This window comes from Lottia gigantea (genome assembly GCF_000327385.1).
Source record: "Lottia gigantea unplaced genomic scaffold LOTGIsca_49, whole genome shotgun sequence".
Classification (NCBI taxonomy): domain Eukaryota; kingdom Metazoa; phylum Mollusca; class Gastropoda; family Lottiidae; genus Lottia; species Lottia gigantea.
This window is the reverse complement of record NW_008709687.1, coordinates 678,290-702,501: the sequence shown is the minus strand read 5'-3', so window position 1 is coordinate 702,501 and position 24,212 is coordinate 678,290. Positions and strand designations below refer to the sequence as shown.

The 24,212-nt window shown below is 36.0% G+C and overlaps 2 protein-coding genes across 2 annotated transcripts; both read left to right on the top strand.

The window, feature by feature from the left end:
* Positions 1-11,024: 11,024 nt before the first annotated feature.
* Positions 11,025-14,927, top strand: LOTGIDRAFT_165057 (hypothetical protein; the record flags this gene model as incomplete). Its single annotated transcript, XM_009061575.1, has 5 exons — positions 11,025-11,039; positions 13,007-13,166; positions 13,639-13,698; positions 14,082-14,263; positions 14,790-14,927. The coding sequence occupies 5 exons, from the start codon at positions 11,025-11,027 to the stop codon at positions 14,925-14,927; spliced, it is 555 nt and encodes a 184-aa protein (XP_009059823.1).
* Positions 14,928-19,216: 4,289 nt separating this feature from the next.
* Positions 19,217-22,682, top strand: LOTGIDRAFT_234304 (hypothetical protein). The gene is made up of 4 exons (XM_009061574.1): positions 19,217-19,550; positions 19,999-20,174; positions 20,599-20,727; positions 21,469-22,682. The coding sequence occupies exons 1-4, from the start codon at positions 19,520-19,522 to the stop codon at positions 21,628-21,630; spliced, it is 498 nt and encodes a 165-aa protein (XP_009059822.1). The 5' UTR covers positions 19,217-19,519; the 3' UTR covers positions 21,631-22,682.
* Positions 22,683-24,212: the final 1,530 nt, after the last annotated feature.

Below are 24,212 nucleotides of genomic sequence, written 5' to 3'. Positions count from 1 at the left end.
TCTAGTTTGCAAACAATTCAATAACACATTTTCCAAAGTTCATTAGCGCATTGCAACATTGCCGTCCGGAAACAGCCGAGAATTTCCGATTGGCCCGTGAAGGAGGCAACCACGAAATGGAAGACAACAGTAATACTATATAAGCTAATTAAAGATAATGCAATTTGGAGTGTAAGCATCTAGACTCGAGCTTGATTACTTTTCTTCACCTTTTTCTCTCATAACGTTGATTAGACTTACAGCTGTCAATTTCCTAGTCTAGGTTTCTAATGCCAGTGTCGTAAATTAGGTTAAAGGCCATGGTTCGCCATTTCGGGGGTCGATATGGGATTAAGTATACATATTGATATATATGTTAATAGTTTTCAGAATATCGGAAGAGTACGAAAATCGCACAATTCTCACCAATATACCTCCAACTAGAAATTACACTTTCTAAATATATATGTCTTTTCTATATACAACGGAGTTGCAAGAAAAGGCGAGTATTCATTGTAACTTTCAAACGCGGATAATTCTTCAATTTAAAGGCTCACATTTAGACGGTGAGGTGTGAAAACTATTTCTGATTAGCTTAGGTGAAAAAGTCCGTTTTCTGATACTAAAGTACGATTGGTCAAACGGATGGTGTGTAATGTAATCCCCAATTTTGACAAACCGAAGGGTATTTAGCATATTGGAGGAAACAGTGTAACATCATTAATTACAGTACTAGTATTCGGCTGATCGCACCGCCCCTGTCCAATAAAGAACGTACTCAGCTTTCCAAATGATGGATAAAACAGTTCTAAGCGTTCGTGGAATTTTCTAGCCCGACAAATCTGGCTTTAACCGTTCATTAGACGTGATATACGGCTGTGATATCACGTCTGCTGTGATATCACGTCTGAGGAACGGGTAAGGCCAGATTTTTCGGGCTTAGAAGTTTCCAGTTTGATGTTCGGTTTCGGGCGTCATGACGTTACCAATGACTAATCAACACCAACCGAATCAGACCTTCATGTCTTTGAGACCAATACTTGTGTCCCTCCAAGAACCGCACAAGATCTATGTGAACTATTAAACAAGTGAAGAACTTCCATTCACACGCTGACACCGACAAGAAGATTGCTGTGTCGTATTGATGAAAATATATGACTTGGTTTGGCTTCCATTAAAGCGCTTAAGACCTTTATTTATTGGTTTTCGGCTGATGAACTTAATTACAGCTTTCAGTATTTCACAGGGAAATTCTATTCGTGTGCTTTTCTAGAGGGAAGTTACTTTAGGCTGAGAATTCACACCGTTTTATCAATTACTTGAGACAATATTTACAATATCATAACGTCGTTACTTAGGTTATGCTACCTTATTTATTGTAGACGAACCCAAAGTCACATTTTTATTTTTAAAAGGTGATACAGTTACCTGGTATTTTGATCTAATTTTGATGACTATATACCTCACAGAAATATCAAACTTTTCAATATCTACATGCGCAATATTATAGTGTTACCTAGATTATGCTACCTTATTTATTGTAGACGAACCCGATGTCACAATTCCATTTTGAAGAAGTGATTCTGATAGCGGGAATTCAGACTTATTAGTTTATATATCTTTATCAGAAATATCTAACCTTTCAATATCTACATATACAAGATTATAGCTTTACTTAGATTATTTATTGTAGACGAACACGATGTCAAATTGCCATTGTGAAAAAATGATATTGGTAGCTGGAATTTAGACTTATTAGACGTCTATATCACTTTAAATGACAGAACAAACATACATGCTAACATCTACATTTCACAGACTTTCATCTTTCGTAGTCTCTGAGATTTTTATTATGTGATAGAATGCACAGATTTTACTGGAGGAATTGAAACAGGACAGTCTACAGATATTTGGTAAAAACATAAAAACAATCCATCGTCATGATAGTCGACCAAACCTTTGCCAGTGGATCTGGAAATATAGACTATATCTGTGCGTGCGAATAAGCTATTAAAATGAATACATACATATAATATATGAATATTTGACTGTCTCAAGAAACAAAGGGATTTAAAGTTCTGATTGTTGAGTCTCTTGACAGTTTCCGTCTTGACTATGAAAAACTTGTGTCAGATTTAATAACCTCTTGTAACGCTAGCCAATTGTAACACGAAATAGTTCTAAGTTTCAACATGCACCAAATTACAAAGTTTAGTTCACTGGTCGCCGCTGGCTAAACTGACTGCGTCTTGAAGGGACGAGTTGCACCCCTTAGTTCGATAACGTTTCAAAGTTTAGTTCACTGGTCGCCGCTGGCTAAACTGACTGCGTCTTGAAGGGACGGGTTGCACCTCTTAGTTCGATAACGTTTCAACGTTCATCTCTGATTGTTTTTCCAAACAAAACATAAAACAACTGAGTCTTCATAACACAGATAAAACACTTCCCTTCGGGATGTTATGATATTTAAAACTCTTTTCCCTGGAAAATCTCTCGGGATATAGGTTTTAAATATCATAACCTTTCGGACCTGTATCCTATATATCATACGAAGACACCATTTCGAAAACGGTTTAGTAGTGTGTTGTATTTCTCTAGATTAACCTGCTCTACTTTCTAGTGATAGGATAAATAAATAAATAAATGAATGAATGAATGAATGAATGAATGAATGAATGAATGGATGGATGGATGGATGGATGAATGAATGAATGAATGAATGAATGAATGAATGAATGAATGAATGAATGAATGAATGAATGAATGAATGAATGAATGAATAAATGAATGAATGAATAAATGAATAAATAAATAAATTTGTTTGTTAACTGGTAAAATCTTTATTCATTTGTTTGTGTATTCATAAAATCTGTATTCTTTTGTTTGTTTACTCGTAAAATCTGTATTCATTTGTTTGTTTATTCATAAATATGTATTCATTTGTTTGTTAACTCGTACTTTCTGTATTTATTTGTTTATTTACTCGTAAAATCGGTAATTCATTTGTTTGTTAACTCGTTAAATCTGTATTCATTTGTTTGTTAACTCGTATATTTTTATTTCGTTGTTTGTTTACTCGTAAAATCTGTATTCATTTGTTTGTGTATTCATAAAATCTGTATTCATTTGTTTGTTAACTCGTACAATCTGTATTTATTTGTTTGTTTACTCGTAAAATCGGTATTCATTTGTTTGTTTACTCGTTAAATCTGTAATGAAAAGGCTATCAGTGCCACTTCTAACAACACTTTTGCTCTATATTAATCAATACAATAGAAGAAGTAGGCACGATTCCATCTCATTCCTGATAGTAACTCACAGACAATGTTCAGCTCGATTGGAACGCGGACATCTTTTCTCCGTCCCCGTGATGGGTCTGTATCTCAAGGGAGTAGACGGTCCAGTGGAATTTCAGTGTCCAGTCATTTAACTAAGGTAAGCTCAATTAAGATGTCGTACAGGTATACTGATAGTGACAATGTAAATTGTTGAAACGTTGCATACAATAAAGTTTTTTTGTTAAATGATACATTACAAAGTTTTGAAACGTTGCGTTCCTTCTATAAAATTGTATAAATTTCAATGTAAATTCTTGAAACTTTGTGTCCAAAAAACTCAGGAGTATTATACCATATAAACTGATGATTAAGATGTAAATTGTAGAAACGTTGTGTACAAAATCAAAAACAAACACTGTATAGAATATTATACAAAATGATGATAATGTAAATTGTTGAAACGTTCTGTACAATAAAACTCGGGAGTATACTACATAAACTTATGACGTAAATGTTATTTTGGAAGCCAGGAGTAAAATGTAAATTAATGAAACGTTGCATGGTCATGTAAGCCGTATAAGATAGTGGCTAAGACGAATTGCAGTTGTCAAACTACCGTAGTAAACAAATTGTCGACTTGTCCATTACAGGATTTGGTGTCAGTAATTATAGTTCATCGCTAATTATAGTCCGTAAAACCAATCTTCTGATGATACCTTGTCCGTATAACAAAACCTCCAAATACAAACAGGCAATTATTTTATTTACATATCAAATGACAACGAGAAATTATACTTTACTTATCATTTACATTAGCTTTTAACTCTTCACCACGGGCTTCATTTCCATATCTCTGTCATAAGATCAGATAGCAGACACCTGATGCCCCTGTCCCATCAAACATACACAGCCCCTCCCCTCCCCCTTCACACACACACGCGCGTGGCAGTGGATTAACCCAGTCGCTACCGAGTTTTGTCGTCTGCTAGGCGATTGGGTACTATGGGTTCGAATCCTCTGCACGGTAAGAACAATTTTGAAGTCTGTGTCTATGCTTCCGAGAGTCGGCCCGATGTCGGCGTTCACACACAATCAGAACACCACGATTCCGTATGGGAACTCATCTGCAACTTTAATCGTCTAGCTGTTGTTTACAAAGTATTATCTAAAGAGATTAATCTTTAGCGGATTTAATTTCTTTACCAGCTGATCCAGTTTACTTAGATCTTAAACTCCATTTCATTTTATTAGTTCAATAAGATACAGAACAGTAGGATATAAAACTCCATTTCATTTCATTAGTCCAATAAGGTACAGAACAGTAGGATATAAAACTCCATTTCATTTCATTAGTCCAATAAGGTACAGAACAGTAGGATATAAAACTCCATTTCATTTCATTAGTCCGATAAGATACAGAACAGTAGGATATAAAACTCCATTTCATTTCATTAGTCCGATAAGATACAGAAGAGTAGTATATAAAACTCCATTTCATTTCATTAGCCCAATAAGATACAGAACAGTAGAATATAAAACTATATTTCATTTTTCTAGTCCGATAAGATACAGAAGAGTAGTATATAAAACTCCATTTCATTTCATTAGCCCAATAAGATAGAGAACAATAGAATATAAAACTGCATTTCATGTCATTAGTCCGATAAGATACAGAACAGCAGGATATAAAACTCCATTTCATTTCATTAGTCCGATAAGATACAGAACAGTAGGATATAAAACTCCATTTCATTTCATTAGTCCAATAAGGTACAGAACAGTAGGATATAAAACTCTATTTCATTTCATTAGTCCGATAAGATACAGAACAGGAAGATATAAAACTCCAATTTATTTCATTAGCCAAATAAAGTACAGAACAACATGATATAAAGCTCCATTTCATTAACCCAATAAGATAGTAGGATATAAAACTCCATTTCATTTCATTAGTGAAATAAGGTATAGAACAAAAGGTATTAGTCTAATTGGACATAGACAAGTAAGATGTAAAGTTCCATTTCATTTGGGATATAATTTAATCTTTATTATCCTATCAAATGCCATAAAACGGTTATTAGTTGTCAAGTGAATGTCAGCCAATAATTTTGTTAATATCACCCCGGAATTTTTGAATATCAATTAAAAACAATGCGCTTTTTAAATACGAAGAACTATATATATGGTTTGCTATTGGAATTTCATTGTGAAATTAAGTTAGTTGAACTAATTTAGATTAGTAAAGTTTTTCTATTTATAGTCTTATATAAGTTATTTATATTTGCAAAGTTATTATATTTGTAAAAAGTTAATCAAATTCGCAAAGGTTTTTGGTCGTTACGTGATTTGATTGGCAAAGCAAACTAAATTTGCAAAGCTATCTGACCTGGATTTGCAAAGTTTCTTTCTTTCAGATTTGCAAAGTCATTTATCTGTACTTTGACTCGCAGAGTTATTTTGATTTGCAGAGTTATTTTGATTTGCAGAGTTATTTTGATTGGCAGAGTTATTTTGATTAGCAGAGTTATTTGAATTTGCAAAGTTTTTTTGCCGTTACATTATTCTGATAAGCAAAGGCAGCTAACTTTGCAAAATTATTTTGAACTAAGTTATCTTGATTTGCATAGCAATTTTGACTTGCAAAGTAATCTTATTTGCAAAGTTATCAGAATTCACAAAGCAACACTTAACACAACTTGACGCGTTTAAGATATTGCTAACTGTCAGAAGATGAAGTAAAAATCTAAGGAACGCTAGTAGTCTAATAACCTAGATTGTACTGCAGTAATCAGTCGTTAAATTACTCCCCGAGGAAATCTTCTGTCTTCTGTTTTGTTTTCACTGAGATGTGAACAATTTATAACAAACAAAGATTTTTTTGTCTTGTAAAACAACGAATTGTGATGTAATTTCGAGCAGGTTTCTAGAATTAATAGCAGGTCAAGATGGTTGAAGCATTCTGTTGGTGAAAAATATCATTTAAGCTCATTAATAATGCTCTAGGTAGTTATCTTCGTGTATTTCTGTCGGTAATTTCACTCAATCTGAACTCGTATTTTTCTGTGGTCTACTTGACTTAATCTGATGGAGCTCAGATAGTTCGTTTCTTTTATTTTCTATGGGTTACTTCATTCAATCTAATAAGAATACAGCTCAAGATGTTTCGTTTCGTATATTTTCTGTAGGCAACGCCACTCAATCCGATTAAAATCTAGCTCTACATATTTAGCTTCGTATATTTTCTGTGGATTACTTCACTCAATTTGATTAAAATACAGCTCTAGATATTCTCTGTGTTTTTATTTCTACAGGCTACTTCGTTCTAATGTCGAAATTGGCCTTATTATCTAGGATATCTGCGATTGGCTCAGTTAGGAACTCGTCTCTCTGGTGAATGTCTTCAGATCACGTTTGAGTGAAGCAACCTGCAGAAAATATAATGAAATATGGAAAAATTAAATATCTGGAGATTTATTTTAATCAGATCAATTGGTGAAGCCCACAGGAAAGACACAAAACAACTTATATTAAGCTTCATTTTGATCAATTATTAACAATAACTGCTCCCTTCTTTTGTGAATGAATAAAAGAAGTGGGACGATAAGTCGGTTGTCAATTCAAGCAGATTATCTCGGATTATTTCTCTAACTATAGAACAGAATACCACGGATTATATTTGTAATCTGCTTTATGTAGTTAACAGTCATAGGAATCATCTTTACATCTTCTAAGTTGGCTTAAAGCTACTTTAACTATGACCCTTTGCGTCCTCTAGATTGGCTAGCAGGTAACTCAATGAAGAGACTTTTTTATTCTCTATTATCAGGCTTATTGAAGTACCCAATGACCCTTACATCCTCCGGAGTGGCTTACTGAACTAGAAGCAATCAATCTATCCTAGTTTAATGATGGAAAATCACGAAATGTTTTTATTGCTTATAGTCTCGACTAATGTTATTAATTGTTAAAACACATAATACTAACTATATTATTGAAAAGAGATTTCTTTGGCCAGGTATTTCAGTTTCTGTGGTTCCTGTCGTTCTAGAACACGACAAGCCCATAGCCAGACTATTTCTTTCGCAAGCAAAAAGAAGGGGCAAAAGTGATGAAATTGGCCAGCAGAATTTGTTAGGGGGTGGGGGGGGCGCTTTTCCCCCTGTAGGTACGGGCCTTTGTTTAGACCATTGGGTTCAAATGTGCACCACCCGAACTTTGCTGTCCAGTGCTCTTGACTTATTAGGATGGCAAACGAGTGATAGTTATAAGCTAGATATTTTGATAAGTTCGAGAAATCAAATGGCTCTATTATTTAGAAGGGTTTAATCAATAATATGATATTATTATCAGAGATAATTAGCGAGTACAGAGTAATTAAATCTATAACAATAAGTTTATATAAAAAAACACAATAACCAATTATCACCGTTTGACAGTTAGTAATATTAACAACTCAATCTACCGAGGTTTCCACATCCTAGGAACGTTTTTCTATTTATAGTCTTATATAAGTTATTTATATTTGCTATTAAAGCTATTAAATTTGTAAAAAGTTAATCGAAATCGCAAAGGTTTTCGGTCGTTACGTGATTTGATTGGCAAAGCAAACTAAATTTGCTAAGTTATCTGACCTGGATTTGCAAAGTTTCTTTAAGACTGGCAAAGTCATTTATGAAAATATGGCCCATTATCCATTACCATTCGGACTTGGTCAGATGTGTCGTTGTTTGCTTGTTTCTTTGTTTGGCTAGTTGACTGGCTGACCGGCTTACTTGGTTGTTTGATTGTTTGGTTTGTTGGTTGGTTGTTGGTCGGTCTGTTAGCTGTTTGTTTGTTTGGCTGGTTGACTGGCTGACCTGCTTACTTGGTTGTTTGATTGTTTGGTTTGTTGGTTGGTTGTTGGTAGGTCTGTTGGCTGTTTGTTTGTTTGGCTAGTTGACTGGCTGACCTGCTTACTTGGTTGTTTGATTGTTTGGTTTGTTGGTTGGTTGTTGGTCGGTCTGTTGGCTGTTTGTTTGTTTGGCTAGTTGACTGGCTGACCTGCTTACTTGGTTGTTTGATTGTTTGGTTTGTTGATTGGTTGTTGGTCGGTCTGTTGGCTGTTTGTTTGTTTGGCTAGTTGACTGGCTGACCTGCTTACTTGGTTGTTTGATTGTTTGGTTTTTTGGTTGGTTGTTGGTCGGTCTGTTGGCTGTTTGTTTGTTTGGTTGGTTGATTGGTTGGTTGGTTGAATTTTTGTTCGTTTGGTTGGTTGATTGTTTTGTTGGTTGATTGGTTTTTTGGTTGGTTGTATGGCTGACTAGCTGGTTGGTTGGTTGGTCGTTTGGTTGGTTGGTTGGTTAATTGGTTGGCTGGCTGTCTGGTTTGTTGGTTAATTGGTTGGCTGGCTGTCAGGTTGTTTGACTGGTTGACTGGTTAGTTGGTTTGCTGGCTTGTTAGATGGTTGTTTTGTTCATTATTTTGTTTATCTTGTACAAACGGATTCTAGAATCTAAAAAGTATAAAAATCAATTTTCACCTTGTTATTTAAATGATAGTTTTAATAGAAACAAATGTAGATGTCAGTTCTGAACTTGTGAATTATTACTTTTCATTTCAATTACTAAAAACAGGAAGCGGCTACATTTCCTATTGATAATTCATCATGCGGAAGAAATCATGGTGTTCCTTGAAACTGAAAGAGTGTAATAATAATAACTATATCAGCGCTACTGGCAAGATACAACAAAATCAATAATACTCTCAGTATATATAACATTTTTGATTTATTGTCTCTGGCCCCGCCCCTCACGCCTATTGACTGACAGCTGATTTCCGGTTTCACCGACAGCACTGTTCTTCCCTTTTCCAGGTTAAATGAAATAAAATGGAGATTTATGCCCTATTTTTCTATCCCGTATTGAGCCCTTGAAGTCAGTGTATTTCTGTGATAAGAATTGTCAAGGGATCACAGAGGATTTTATTTTCTAATGTAAAGTTATTTCTAAAGTTAATTGAGAGTAGATTAAGAGAATAATGGCTAGCCTCAGTTTAGCTCAGTCGACAATCCAATATACCTTATTTCAACCTTAAGACGTTTCCTCTTTATTATATCGAGGGGTCTTTAGCAGCACATGGGGTCATTTGCATGTCGCAACGCGATCCTGTACCACGTCAGCATCACTCATAAGCAAAGGAGCAACCTTATGAAAACTTCCAACACTATACACAAACTTTCGTTCCGTTTTTTATTAGCTTTTACTTTTAATTTGACGAACGTTCAAGAGGGCTGTCGTTAGACCCTAACTGGGGTGGCTATATTAAGTATAAAAGCTAATAAAAACGTCTGCCCAGTACTGAAAGTATTGAAGAATGTCTCTTTCAAATTGCATAAGATAGAGGATTATAGCTCTATATTTTCCCGGAGGCACATGCCTCTTGACTCAACTATAAAGGATTTACTTGGCCCCACTCAATCCAAAATTGTGCAGTTGCCACTGCCCCGACCTTCAATCGATATTCGACTCTGGACCTTCAGGAATCTTCTATCTCTCGTCTTCATTGGGGAGCCGCGGTGGCTCAGTGAGTCTTGTGAGTGAGTGAGTGGCTCTTGATCGCTAACCTAAGGGTCCATGGTTCAATTCCTAAATAGGTCGAGATAATACCTTCGGATTTTTCAACCCGGTTTCCCTCTATCAGTGATGAAGTAAAGAGGGACTGGCATGGAAAAAGCGTCTAGTCGTTCGGATGGGACAATAAACTGAGGCCCCATGTGCTACGGGCTGCGCACATTAAAGATCCTTCGACAGTTGGTAATCGAAAAATGCAGGTTAATGCCTCTGTCCTGACAAAATTTCCCTCATTGCACCCTGCCGTCTTCAATGGCCCACATGGTGCAGAAAATTACGTAAAATTCCATTTCATTTTTTCGTCATCAACAGCCAGACGGAAGAGAAGATTAGGAGGTAAACCCTAAGCTTGGGTTGAATATGCAAATGTTAACCTGCTTCCAGTGTCACCTCAATGTCTAGACTGACAAATTTCTAAAATTTTTACAATTTATGCAATTTTTACATTATATAAAACCTTTCAAGCGATAAATAATATCTAAATAGGACAAAGAGCATTATCTGTCAACAGGGTGGTTGAATACAAACGGCATAAGTTTTATATTCTACTGTTCTGTATCTTATTGGACTAATGAAATGAAATGGAGTTTTATATCCTACTGTTCTGTATCTTATTGAATCAATGAAATGAAATGGAGTTTTATATCCTACTGTTCTGTATCTTATTGGACTAATGAAATGAAATAGAGTTTTATATCCTACTGTTCTGTATCTTATTGAACTAATGAAATGAAATGGAGTTTAATATTTTACTACTATGTACTTTATTGGGCTAATGAAACAAAAGGGTTTTTATACGACTATCAAAATGAAATAAAATGGAAGTTGTATATATTACTATTCTGAATATTATTGGGCGAACGAAATAAAACAGAATTTTATATCCCGTATCTCATACCTTGTGTTATATGCACTCCTTGACGATGATCTTGGAGTTATTCTTCTTTCAATCGAGTTCATTTGAATTTTGTGTCTACAACTATGCCGGTTTTTATGCCCACCATTTTATTGATTTGGCAATTGAAGCTCAAAGTATGCTGAATAGTGTTTAGAATGCGCCTAGCCTAAGCGTGTTGGGTATTTTACATTGACTATTTATTCAGTATAATATTGGAATGTAGCATTTCTACATGCCCTACTTACAGCTCCAGGTAAAAACATGACGAGCCGAAAGGTAATACAAATTTTCAAGGTCTATCATCTCATTCAGTTCTTCTTTCATTCTATAAATAACAATCCATAGACAGACAAAATCTCAACAGAATGACATATCGAAAAGATGAATCACATTATCAATATTTGTCATTCATTCATTCTCTTGCAAAGTTTCAATCTCATTTGGTAATTCATAATTCATCGACAGACAAAATCTAACACACTAAATTTTACAAGGTTCGCAACTCATTGAATCGCCATATTTTTTCAATGCCACAATAACAATCCATCCGCAGACAAAAATAGAACAGATAACATTGCCTTGATTTGTCGTCTGGAAGAGACAATATACCGAAACCCCATGTGCATCCCCCGATAGTTGGATTTGTCTTGGCAAATATCTCCGTCATTGCACACTGCATGGCATTGTCCGTCTTCATTAGCCAAACAGACGAAGAATGCTAGGATTTAAAACTTCATTCATTTCATTTCATTTCTGGATCCATGGCAAGCGCTTTCGAGAGTCATCTAGCCACCCTTTTGGCATGATCCATAATCCATAGATAGATCAATTTTGTGGAAGGGTATAGTCAATACCCTTTCAAGTTCACAATTAATACTGTAATTGTGTTTCGGATGCAAAACAGTTTTAGATCAAACAAACGTTGAATATCCAGTAATTGGAAACTAACTTTGAAATAATGAATGCTTGTGGTTTTTTCACTAGATTCGGACAAGCTGTTACTAGCTAATATAAATTTAAACTCGGTCTTGCATGTGATCGTTTCTACAGTGTTGCATCTTTCTAGTTCAACAGCAAATAATGTTAGTATTGCCCATTCATTGCGATCGTTAGTACATGTATCTTCACATTATCAAGCCATTAAGAACTTCGTACTTGTACCTTGACTGCAATCGTCCCCTATCTTGTATCATGGAAGTTTGTAATGAAGCGATTTGATTGGATTGTACGCTAGCGAATACAGCCAGTCAGATGCTTCGACCAAAAAGCATGTGCACATAATGTGTACAGTCTTCCTGTCGAAGTCTCTGATTGGCTGTATTCGCTGCTGTACAGTCCACTAAAATCACTGATTCCGTGATACTAGAACAGTGGTTATTGTAGTCAAGGTATAAGACGAAGTTCGTAACACCTTGACTATTTTAAAGAGGCTTGGATTTCTGGTCAAGCATTCTCAAAAATATTACTTCCGGTTAGCAATTTGGTGTGATTGGTCTGTTGGCATATACCAACCTAATTATGAAGCTCGAGCAGCCCTACAATAGGTGAAGGACATGGTTGGGTCTCTTGTCGGACATTCCAATTTACAATGTATAGGCATAGGCGACGGAAGTTATGGGATTGGGGTGTTGCACCATAGATCATTAGGCCAAGGAGGAAGTGGAACTGAAATTAAAGATCAATACCTATAATATTTAAGACCTATTGTATGTTTAATCGATGTTTATGTGGATGAATTTGCAGTTTAATCAATCAGTAAGGCACCTGCATATCCAAGGAAACATCTGCATATTTCAGAGGGAAATATGTTTGTTTATATCATTTAAAGATGGGCTTCCTTATTTTTTAGTGTCAAATTAAAGATGGGTCTTCATATTTTTTAGTGTCAATATAAGCAAACTATTTGATAAATTGGTGTTTTTAATGAATTATCATGTATTCTTAATCATATCATTATGTTCTTATTGCATATGATTAAGAATTTTACCCAATCATAAATGTCCATGTATGTACAGTCTGGATAAACAAAACAATACTTTTTGACCTTTCTTGATCGGTCACTCTTTGGAAATCTGCTGGTAATTCTCTTCTAATTTAGCTAAGTATGAATTAATTATGGACATGTGAGACAAACTAGTATTTTTCCATTAGATTACCTCTACTTTCTATTCATACAAGTAGTAACATTTTCATGAATGAAAATAAGGGAACACATCTTTAACAATATAAATGAAATATTTCAGCAACTAGAAGATGAGAAGAGTATATGTGTCAGTGATTATTCCGAGGATCAGTTCAATACGAATTATGGATCTTTATTCCTACAACTACAAGAAGCCAAAGACGACTCGGACGATATTGTGGACTATTTGATCAGATCTTTTGAGGTTCTTTGGAACTCAGGTAAGAACCAGAAGTTTGGTTTATCTAAGAAAAATCTATGTATAACCATGCATCGCAAAACTTGTTAGAACATAAAACTATCAAAAGACACCCGAAAGCATTTGTGGATTGCATCTCATAGGCGATCAAGCGTGGGAGAAACGATCAATCGATACATCTATCCGTCCATAGGATTATCGATCCATTAGTCAATTGATCTATCTATCATTAGATCCATTGGGAGATTGACTCATCTATCCATATATTCATCTTTCCATCTGTCCAACTATCCAAACAATCATCTGGTCCCAGTGGCGGAGCCAAGTTTTGCGGGAAAAAATCTCATTACTAGGTTAGAGATTCTGGCATTCTCAGATATCTCGCCCCCCACCCCCCCTCCCTCGGTCGTAAACCTGGCTCCGCCACTGTCTGGTCCTTGCATCCATCAACATATAGTATTATTATTTATCAATTATTATCATTCTTATTCCAGCGTGGATGACGTGTATATTGTTATTATTGTTTGCAATTCCCATTTCAATGCTGGTCGTTGGTGAGTCTTTTTTCTTTATTTCGGATGAAAACCTGGGGGGAGGGGGTATCATTTTTTGAGTCGGATGATGCATGATAAGTTGGAAAATCGTGGAAACTTTTAACTTGAAAGTTGGTGCATCCCAGTGACTCTGTTCTTACGCACATCTAAAGTTTTCGTTGTCAGCTCAAACAAAGAGCACTTTTGATAGGGAGCTAAACCTTAAATAGACAATAATAGAAACAAAATACTATTTCTTTCCTCGGTTTTGTGTCGATTCTTCTGTCATTTCATAAAATCTGTTTCAAATTTCGTTTGAAATTCAGGTTTATGACCAATGTCGTTTAGAAATCGTCACACAAAAAAACTCTAAAAAATTTGACGTTAAAACCGTTTACTTGCAGGTAGCTCGTATCGACAAGATTGTCCAGTGGAACCTACAGTGCCTTTATATCTGTTAATTTTCGGTGCTTGTGGATTTCTGGAAATCATAATATTGCTCTGGCGACAAAAACGATCTAGGAATAATGGAGGGTTTTATCAGGATCTATCAGATGATTTTGACGATGCAGTTATCGCACGGAGCGTGATGTTTACTGGATATTTGTTCATTTGTGTGATATTTTCAATGTTTATTGTTTTAAATATTTGTATATTTTCGACTTGGAAGCCGAATTTTACGCAGATACTCCACGAGCCGAATAACTGGTGCAACGAAACGTTGTATATGTTCACTTTTTACATTTTACTGACCTGTTATTGCCTTCTGCTGGTTTTTGTCGTCTGCGTTACTGTGATATGTATTGTCTATACTATTGACAGATGTCGTAATAGAAAAAATTGATTATCTGCATTTTGGGTACTTTCGTCAGTAATGCCTATTCTCTAGCGAATTCCTAGAACATCTTGGATCACGTGAGCTTCCTTCACTATTGGAATACTGTTATTACTTACTCTAATCTTGATAAGGATCAAAAATGAGAATCCATGTATAGACAATCGCGAAAAAGGTTGGAAAAAGCAAGACTAGACCCGGACAACTGGCCACATATTCTCGAAACGATCTTAGCGCTAGGATGTCCTAGGTTCTTATCTTCTATCATTGATTCTAGGATATCCTAGCGCTAAGATCGTTTCGAGAATACGTCACCTGGATACTCGCTCTATATGGATACATAACATACGCCTGTGAAGTGATTCGACCTATACTGTTATGGACGTTTGGATCTTGCTCTGAACTAATACTATAGCGTTTATCGCATGCAACTGTTCGACTCATTCTCAACATGTACAAATTGAATGTCAATCGTTGACACTAGCCGCCATTGTCGCAAGAAGAACAATAATTACCTAAATGAGAATTCTTAACCTCAAGCAGATATTGAATCCTGACAAACGTGTTATTTGTGGCGTAAGGTGGAGGATGGGGGCGTTATCAAAGACCGGCCCGGCTCCGCCCTCCTCCCTCCCCCGCCGCCCACGATTTTAAGTTTTTTATGGTTGTATATAGTGTAAGGATATTGCCTGTGAGCCCCATTTTAAAATTTTGAGGCCCCTACCCTACCGCTCGCCAATGAAACGCAACTGTACTGCAGAGCTCGAGTCCCTATTTCGCAATGTATTTATTTCCCGGTTTATTTTATCCCGTTATCTGTGATATTGTCCCCACCCCACACCAACTACAGTTTGCCACTTCAAAAAAATTAATGACGTCTTTACGCGGGAAATTAAAACGTCATTTTGAATATTGAGTGACGTCATGACATCTGCAAGCCCCAATTTTCTCTTTGACTTTACAGAAAGGTTGGACCAAACAATTAGCTTTGCACCTGGTGATTTTCTCGATTTTTAACGATTTTTCGAAACTTAAAATTACTTTTAATGTGTATGTGATATTGAAGTCGAACAAAGATGATTATGCACGTGCTTTGACGATTCAAAACATAAATAAGACCAGTCCATTTTGTTTTGGGGAAGAATAAGTAACTATTGAACATGTACGACATATATTATGACTACTTCTTTAAATATAGAATGGACTGTTGATGTTTTGGATCAAACCCAAATGTGCTTAAATACTTTTGCTCGACGAGACAAGATTTCTAACGATTATTTTTCTCTGTTGAAAATAAAGTGTTTTACAAATGTTTTTAACTTACAAAAATATCCTCAAACAATCTTTACTATGTCAAGCTATAGCGAATTGCGTCTGATACCTTAACTGCAATAGCCACTTTTCTTGTTTCATGGAAGTTTTTAAATGCAACGATTGTACATTAACGAATACAGCACGGGATTACACCATAGCCAAATTTTTACAACCTTTCTGTCCCTGATTGGTTGTGGTAGCGTTACGATCCAATCAAATTGCTGCATTTCGTGATATAAGAAAGGTAGCAGTTGCAAGCAAGGTATTAGTCGCAGTTCGTTATAGGTCAACAAAGTTCAGTTCAGGTTTAATCTAAACCAAATTTCAGTTTTCATATTGTGAAATGATATAATGGACCCAATTATTTCTAGACTAACCGGTCTATAGTTGTTCAGATAGAGCTGAGAACATACTATTTGGAAGGAATATTGGAGTAGCAAACTACGAATTGCACCCGACAGTGGCTCAACTAACATAGGGACTGGTTGAACCACGGGCCTCTATCGCTAAGGAGGTTCCAAAAAAAAACAAAATACAAAATTTTAATCAAAATGTACTAAAGTATGTATCTTAATGGAAAGTCTTTCAATCTTTAATCTAAGATTAGTAGAAAGCGAGACGGAGGGCACGCGAGTCAGGGTAAGGACTGTAGAAAGTGAGGGTGTGGAAAGTAGAGTCGTAGGGCACGCGATTCTTAGCGTGACAGTAGAAATTAAGGAAAGTTGAAAGAGAGATATTGTACAGAGAGAGACTCCTATTGTGAAGGTGTCAGTCATCAGAGGCGTATATGAGGGAAGTGGAAGATGCAGAGAGAGTCGGTGGGGATATTCTCTTTTATTGAGAGGTACTCATTGTACCTCTGTGCTTCGAATTACAGTACTCCGAAGACTTATTATGTGTTGTCGTCATTTATCTTCTAATCTAATTCAGTACGGTCTAATATTGGATTTAAATTATTTTCATAAGTAGTCTCAGTGGTCGAGTAAAATTGCGGAGAATTCCCTCCCTTGTAGTAAAACGTATATCAAACGTTACTATATATATTTATATCTTAAATAATATAATCAAGTAATCAAATAATCAAATTGTAAAATAAGATATAATGTAATCATTTTAGACTAAACGTTCAATAGTGGATTAATATTATCAGTTTTGACAAAAATTCTCATCACAAAATATCCAGTTCGATTTGATTCGCAGATCGTCGTAACAAAATTTAATTTTCGCTAATCATAAGAAATATTGGGTAGCAAAAAGTTATTTTGCGATGCAATACCGCTTAACTTGTGGATGGGAGAATTTTATTAATTGTATTAAGCCTTTCAAGGGAGAGAACTACAAAATTGGAATGATCAACTTGCTTCTCGTACAGTGTCGGAATTCAGTCACGAATACTACAGTTCAAATGGAAGCCAGCTATAAAAGCTGGAGAACGATGCGTTCGTTTACACTGTTCATGTTGCAAAAGCTGAAGCCACCATATTGCAGTTGAGAATTGGGTTGTTAATTCTGTAGCATTTCAGAGAGAATTGGAATAGCAGCCTCAAAATCAACGCAAAGACATTCTGAGACTAACAGTACTATTTTGAGGCTGATGTTCCAAATCTCTGAAAAAAATTAAAATAATTTTAAAAAAGTTTGCTCAGACAATGGCGTATTATGGGGCCGTTTGCAAGCCCATTAAATACAGAACATTGAGACTTCATTATATATAAATTGAACAAAGTGAACGAGTGTAAAATGAAATTTGAAGTGCTTGTTTTGAGGGAGAGAGCAAAGTCTATAAACATTTGGTATAGTATGTTGGCCTAATTCGAAAACTTTTGGAAGTTGGAGTCTTGGGGGTTAGTAGACTTTGAAGATTAGGGGTCTGGCGTTGGTTGAGTGAGGGCTGGGGGTCTTAAGTTTCGGGATCAACAGTCCTGGGTTTGGGTCTTGGAATTTGAGAGTCTGTGAGTGGAAGTATGAAGGTTAGGAGTTTGGGGATCTGGAAGTTAGAGGGGTATGTGTGGGGGTGGGGGGATTGGGGTGGAGTTAGACGGCTGTGGGGGTTGGCTCTGAAAGTTAAAGTCTGGGCGTTGTCGGTCTGGATTTAGCGGATCTTCCAAAAATGCACAGACAATACCAAGTATTGTAAACCATTCAAGCTACCATATTAGTGAGATTCAACCTATATTATTTGTAAACACCAACTGGTTTTAAGAATTAAACTAAGACAGTTTGGGTGTCGACTTGTCCAGCAAGTATTGTTTCACTTTCATTAAGGATAGCCGAATATGTCATATAGTCTTTAGTCTTGATAAGATCGCTCTACAGAAGAAAAGTAAGAAAGAGTAGACTAATTTCACTATCCCGTCACTCTGACGTAGGAATATCGCTATAGCAAAGATTTCGTAGTCGGAACAAAGATAACAATCGGTGTTCCCGATACACATACCGAAATAATAAAACCCCTTTACAATCCCTTTAAACCTTGCACCTTTTCTTTGGGGCCGTTTCTCTTTACCAATCCCTAGTTTTGTGCATGTATTAATATTTACAAAACATAATGACTACATAAAGCGAGTTGATTGGCTGGGCTGAAAATGACGTCGACTACGAGATCTTTGCTATAGCGTTATTCCCACGTCAGAGTGCCGAGGTAGTGAAATTAGTCTTCTGTAGAGCGATCCCGTCAAATCTAAAAGTTATACGACATATTACCTTTAAAATGTCACGTGATTTTCATCCCAGCCAATCAACTTGCTTTATGCAGTCATTATGTTTTGTAGATATTAACACATGCACAAAACTAGGGAATAGTAAAGAGCATGCCCCCAAGAAAAGGGGTATAATTTTAAAGGGATTGTAAAGGGGTTATCTTATTTCGGTATGTGTATCGGGGACACTGATAGCATCAATTAGCACCATTCCAATTTTCTACCAGACGTCTGTGGTTCCCGCAATTCCTCTAAAACAAGGTGTTAGATGATAATCGCGAAGGATATTATGTGTTAAAGCATATTTTGCGATTAGAGATGATATAAATGTCCCCGATACACAAATAATTTGTAGAAAACCTCTTTACAATCCTTTTAACGACGATGAATGGGAAACAGCAGCGTGGCAAATTACCCCCACCATCCGTATTTACATAGTATACATGTATCTTATTCTAAGATCGACAATGTTATAATCGCTTTTTAAAATTTAAATACAAAAAAGAAAAGTAATGTGTTGAAGGGATTATTCAATGCGTGTCCATATTGAATGAGCTACATTGTGTAATATTGTTACTCTCGAACAACGGGTTATTAACATTTTTTAAACATTAGCAATAAACAAGCTTTGTGAATATTTGTGTCAGCTATTATTGTCAATAGAGGTGTAAGAACAGATTTGACCTAACCTGAGTCATAGTGTGAGAACTTTCTATGATATTTGGAACATTGTGGGCCAGATTATTGTCCCACAAAGCCGGATTCGGGGATTTTTTCAATGGACTTATCGAAATCTGGATTTATCCTAGACGTTTCTAGGATAACATACAAACTTTTAGAGTCAGGATTTATCTAGGATTTTAACTCTTCACTGCACAGAGTTTTGTAGTTTGGATTTTAAAACTACCGTACCATTTTTACAAGAGAGAGAACAAGCATTCCCCGGGTTTTCCGATTATCATTTTTTCGAAGGATATAATATCAACTGTATGAAATGAGAGATCTAAGTATGCCTTCGAAATCAGGTAGGTCAAAGAATTTGGTGTTGGCTTCAAAAGGACATACGGGCATAACGTTTTGTTTCGGATGAATTGTGTTCTATTTCGAGACTGGTGCACATTTCAGTTTATTCAGGTCACAAATGCATAGTTGGCTCAACAGTTGGGCATAGGGAACTACGAATGTCACTGTAAAGCGTTATCTTACAAACCACAAGCACAGAAAAAGGACGTAAAACAATTTCAATTTATTATCTGTCTGCAGAAACTTGCCCTTTGTCCATGGCCCAGGCGGACTGTTTGACATATTTGACCAAGGCTTTGATCCTGTCGGCAATGAGATCTTCATTTATGGATTTCTCTTTCGATTGGGACGCCTTGATCTTCTACTTCTGGTAAAAAAAAACGAAACAAAAGATACAAATATACTAAAATAAACATGGACCAAATTGAAATCTATTTTGATATGTTTTAGCTTATGAATATGAGGACGGAAGAGTGTACAAAGTTCATGGGGTCGGAGGTCATTCATCCGGATCCTCAGCTTACTCTTATTCCAGCCATTCGAGTCAAAGATATCAACCGGAAGTAGTATACCATAGCAACCCTGCCTACCCACCTCATACCTACAGTACTAAACCTTACGTCGTAGTAAGTCCCAAATTTCATTATTTCATTCTGGACACAACTGTTATGCACCAAGCATAATCAGCTAGCTAGTTGTACACAGAAAACTGTCATTGTACCAAGCTCAATCTGTTTGCTAGTTGTACACAGAAAACTGTCATTGTACCAAGCTCAATCTGCTAGGACACAGAAAACTGTCATTGTACCAAGCACATTCCGTCAGCTAGTTGGACACAGAAGACTGTTATTGTTCCAAGCACAATCTGTTAAATAGTCGGACAGACAACTGTCATTGTACAAAGCTCAATGTGTTAGACACGAATCCTTAGTTTGCTCTAAAAAGGACTGATAACCAAGGAATCGCAAGGATGAAAACTTAATTTTGGTAAAGTCTTTATTATGCATATATCTACGTCTAGAAAACGTATGTATTTGTACGGTATTCCAGATTAACCAGCCAGTCAATAGAGACGCGGTCATCCAGTTCAGACCAAACGACTACTTTCCATTTTCACTGTTTACATGTCTATGTTGTTTTTGTCCAACTGGTTTGGTGGCTTTGTACTACTCTTGGAAAGTAAGTAAATCAAACTAACAATGAAACATAGGCTCAAGTCGACCTTGTGACTGACAGAATTTGAGAGCTACTGAATTTTCAACGACTGCTAGCAACTAGCGACATCTGGGAAAATCTGATCAACGCAGGGTTTAGTCGAGCTGAACACACACGTGCTAAGACCGTTGCAAATTATTTTCATCTTGTTAAAAAATCAAACACTGAGTTCTTCGATTGCACTTAAACAAAGACAAATTCTTTAATGCTTTCCTGACATTTAAAATCTGGTGCCATTTCGGTAATTTGTTGAATAAGTTCTTGATGGTTGTTAAAGTCTTTTCACTATTATCAGAGCTTGGGAGTTTGTAAAACGTAATCATCTTAAACTGGCGTGAAACGGTGTCAGGTTTGGATAGGCTTGGATTGGATCCACCCATCTATGAAAAGTTCCTGTTCAAAACATATCCATATATTGCTCTGTTTTCATATTGAAACAACGCCACCTTTGTACCCCTTCGATGCACGCGCAAAATGGCGCCATTGTGTCTAATGTATTTATATGCCAAAAAGATGAGATTTCTTTTTCAAAATTCAAGTAAATTTGTTGGAAAGTTGGGTATCCACATCTACATTTCAATATACACCAACATCAGAATATCAAATTCAAAACAGTACTGAAATTCTGTGTATTATTATTTTATTGTTTCGTTTTTTCAAAAAAAATTTAATTTCAATTTTTCGTTTCGTTTTTTTTGTTTTCAGTCGAGAAAAGCAAGTAGGAGGTTGGATTTTAACCTTGCCCTGGAAGATGGTAAATGTGCCAAAACGCTTGGTATCGTCAGTTTGGTAATAGGAATAATTTTAATCATAATGGGAATAATCTTACTGATTGTGTTCTATGCTTTTGGCTTCAACAAGCAATAGTCGTAGTAGCCGACTGAACGTTCATTTGTTTAAAGGTGCCCTCACACCATAGCTATTACCAGTTGCGTATGGTTGCGAATAATGAAAGTGGCCATATGTAACGAACGTAACTCATAACTCAGTGGCATGAGTGCTGCGTTCGAAACATACTCGCAACAATAGGCAACTGGTGATCTCTAGAGTGTGAGGGACTGCCATAGGCCATTTTCTTTTGAAAGTGTATATATACGAGTATAATTTCACTTTTTCAAAAATGATTGTGAACCTCTATAGGTATGCCAGTCTTAAGGCATGGTTGTTGCCAGTTCGTTTTTCTGTTAATATTTATAATGCCCAAAACTTGTCAATTATTTTATATTTTGATGTCATGTAAATGAGAGGGTTCGGATGAGATTTAAAACCCAACCACCCAACCGACCCGTAAGGGTCTTTTACTTCTCCTAAATGTCCATTTCCATTTGATTTCTTCGGGGTTTTTTCCGTTTTCTTCTGTCTGAAATTAGATTACAGGAGGAGTGTAGACGCCTCTGTACAGAAACAATCCCCTCAACTCGATTGGTGAGTTCTACGCGTTGTAGATTCATGGTATCATACGAAAGTTCAATAAAACAATTTGAAATGGGGGTTAGAAGCGTTCCACATGTGTTGAAGAATTCAAAATAAAGGAGAAAGCAAGAGAAGGGAAAATTTCGAATGTGACACATCTGGTTCCGTACCAAGCGATTGAGGCCGAATTTCGAACAGGCGGAACATGTTCCCAACTCACCAATCGAGCGCCACCATGCTTCAGGAAGAAATACTTTAGTGGGAAGCTTATGGTCTAATTAATTGCGTCCATTATAGATTGTTGTCCTCTGTAAATTTTTATATTTGATATTAGGAATTTAATAAGATAGAAGTATAACATATCTTGCCATTATATTTATATATTCTCATGTTATATAGCGATTTGCATCCATCCCTAATCGGTATAATTTTTATATAATTTTATATAATCATATATTGTTAGATTATAAACTATCTCTACAATTATATCACTGTTATTTGAATCCAGCCGGGGTCAACTGTTCTTTGATTTCACCCCCAAATTGTTAAATCATATTAAATATCCCCAAATTCTATCAGAAACTTATTGCCTAAAATACTGAAAATCTAAAAGGAATTTCTTAAAATGCTTTAGATAATTAGGTCTATGGCCCCGTTGTTGAGGTGACGAGCAGTCATGGTTGGCGATTTTTGTCGCCGTCTTGAATCTTGAGTAAAATCTCGCGTGTGCTTCCACGACAAGATTATCTCGTTGCCGACAGGATCTGTGATATCAAACAAGTTTGGTAATTTATTGTCGCCAATAGTTTTATCGTCTGCAAGACAGAGCGTCATCATCCAATCAGATTCATTTTCCTTCCAATTGCATGATCCGCACGTGATTATCATTAAAGTAACTGGAGATTTTTGTTTCCTCGTGTGCCCGCAGCTGGTCAGTGAAACTTTTGACAAGACTCTTGTCGGCGACAAAAATCGCGGATGAATGACTTACGGTGGTACTGAGTAGAAGCATGTGTAAATAGAGTTATTTCCCTTAGCATATAAATTCCCCAGCATAAAGACCTGACTGTGGACATCGCTTCAATCGAAAGTGTTAAAGGAAGTTTGAAGGAGGATTTTAAAACTTTTCATGTGTATAGGGGACATTGTAAGTAACCATTAACACTATTAAAATTTTCAAACAGACGTCAGTTAATAGCGAAGGGCCTTATATGTCATTAAGCATATTTCGCGATTAATGACGTCATCAAACACTTAGTTTCAGTGGAATTGCAGGAACCACAGACGTCAGATTGAAAATTGGAATGGTACAAATTAATACTATCAGTGTCCCCGATACACATGCTATTTTTACAAAAACTCTTTACAATCCCCTCAACCATCGCACTCAAGACCAAATAATTCTTCATCAAAAATCTGAACAATAGTGTGCTTTGCACTCACTGTAGGTTGCGACATCCGTCAAAATATATCGACTCATTTTCAAGGCCAGCTGATATATGATACATAATAGATAAGTATTTCGCTAAATATGTCAGTGTTGTTTATTTCACAACGAGGGGCTGGTGGCAACATAAAAAAATATGTTAAAAGATAACAGAATACTAAATTTAGGACCTTATGCAATTTTATTTATTATCTTAATTTTCATTTTGAAATACAGTATAATCAGTCTAATCAAAATAAGACCAAACTTTCGTTCGGTTTTTTTTATTAGCATTTATTTTTTATATAGCCACTTTAGTTAGGGTCTAACGACAGCCCTCTTAAACGTTCGTCAAATAAATCTTTTGGCCTAACCTGATAAACACCACGCCACAAAATGCCAGCGCTGGAGAGTGTAGAAATTTGATTGGTTGAAGCAGTCGTCATCGAGTTAGACCTAACGGTTAATTTGATAAACGTTGAATAGGGCTAATTTAAATTAGACTGCAATATAATGATTCGATCATAAGATATAGTAATCTAGTAATCCTAGTAGACAGGTAATTCGACAATTCTTTTCGTTAAGCTGAACGCTTGTGGACCCTATGAAC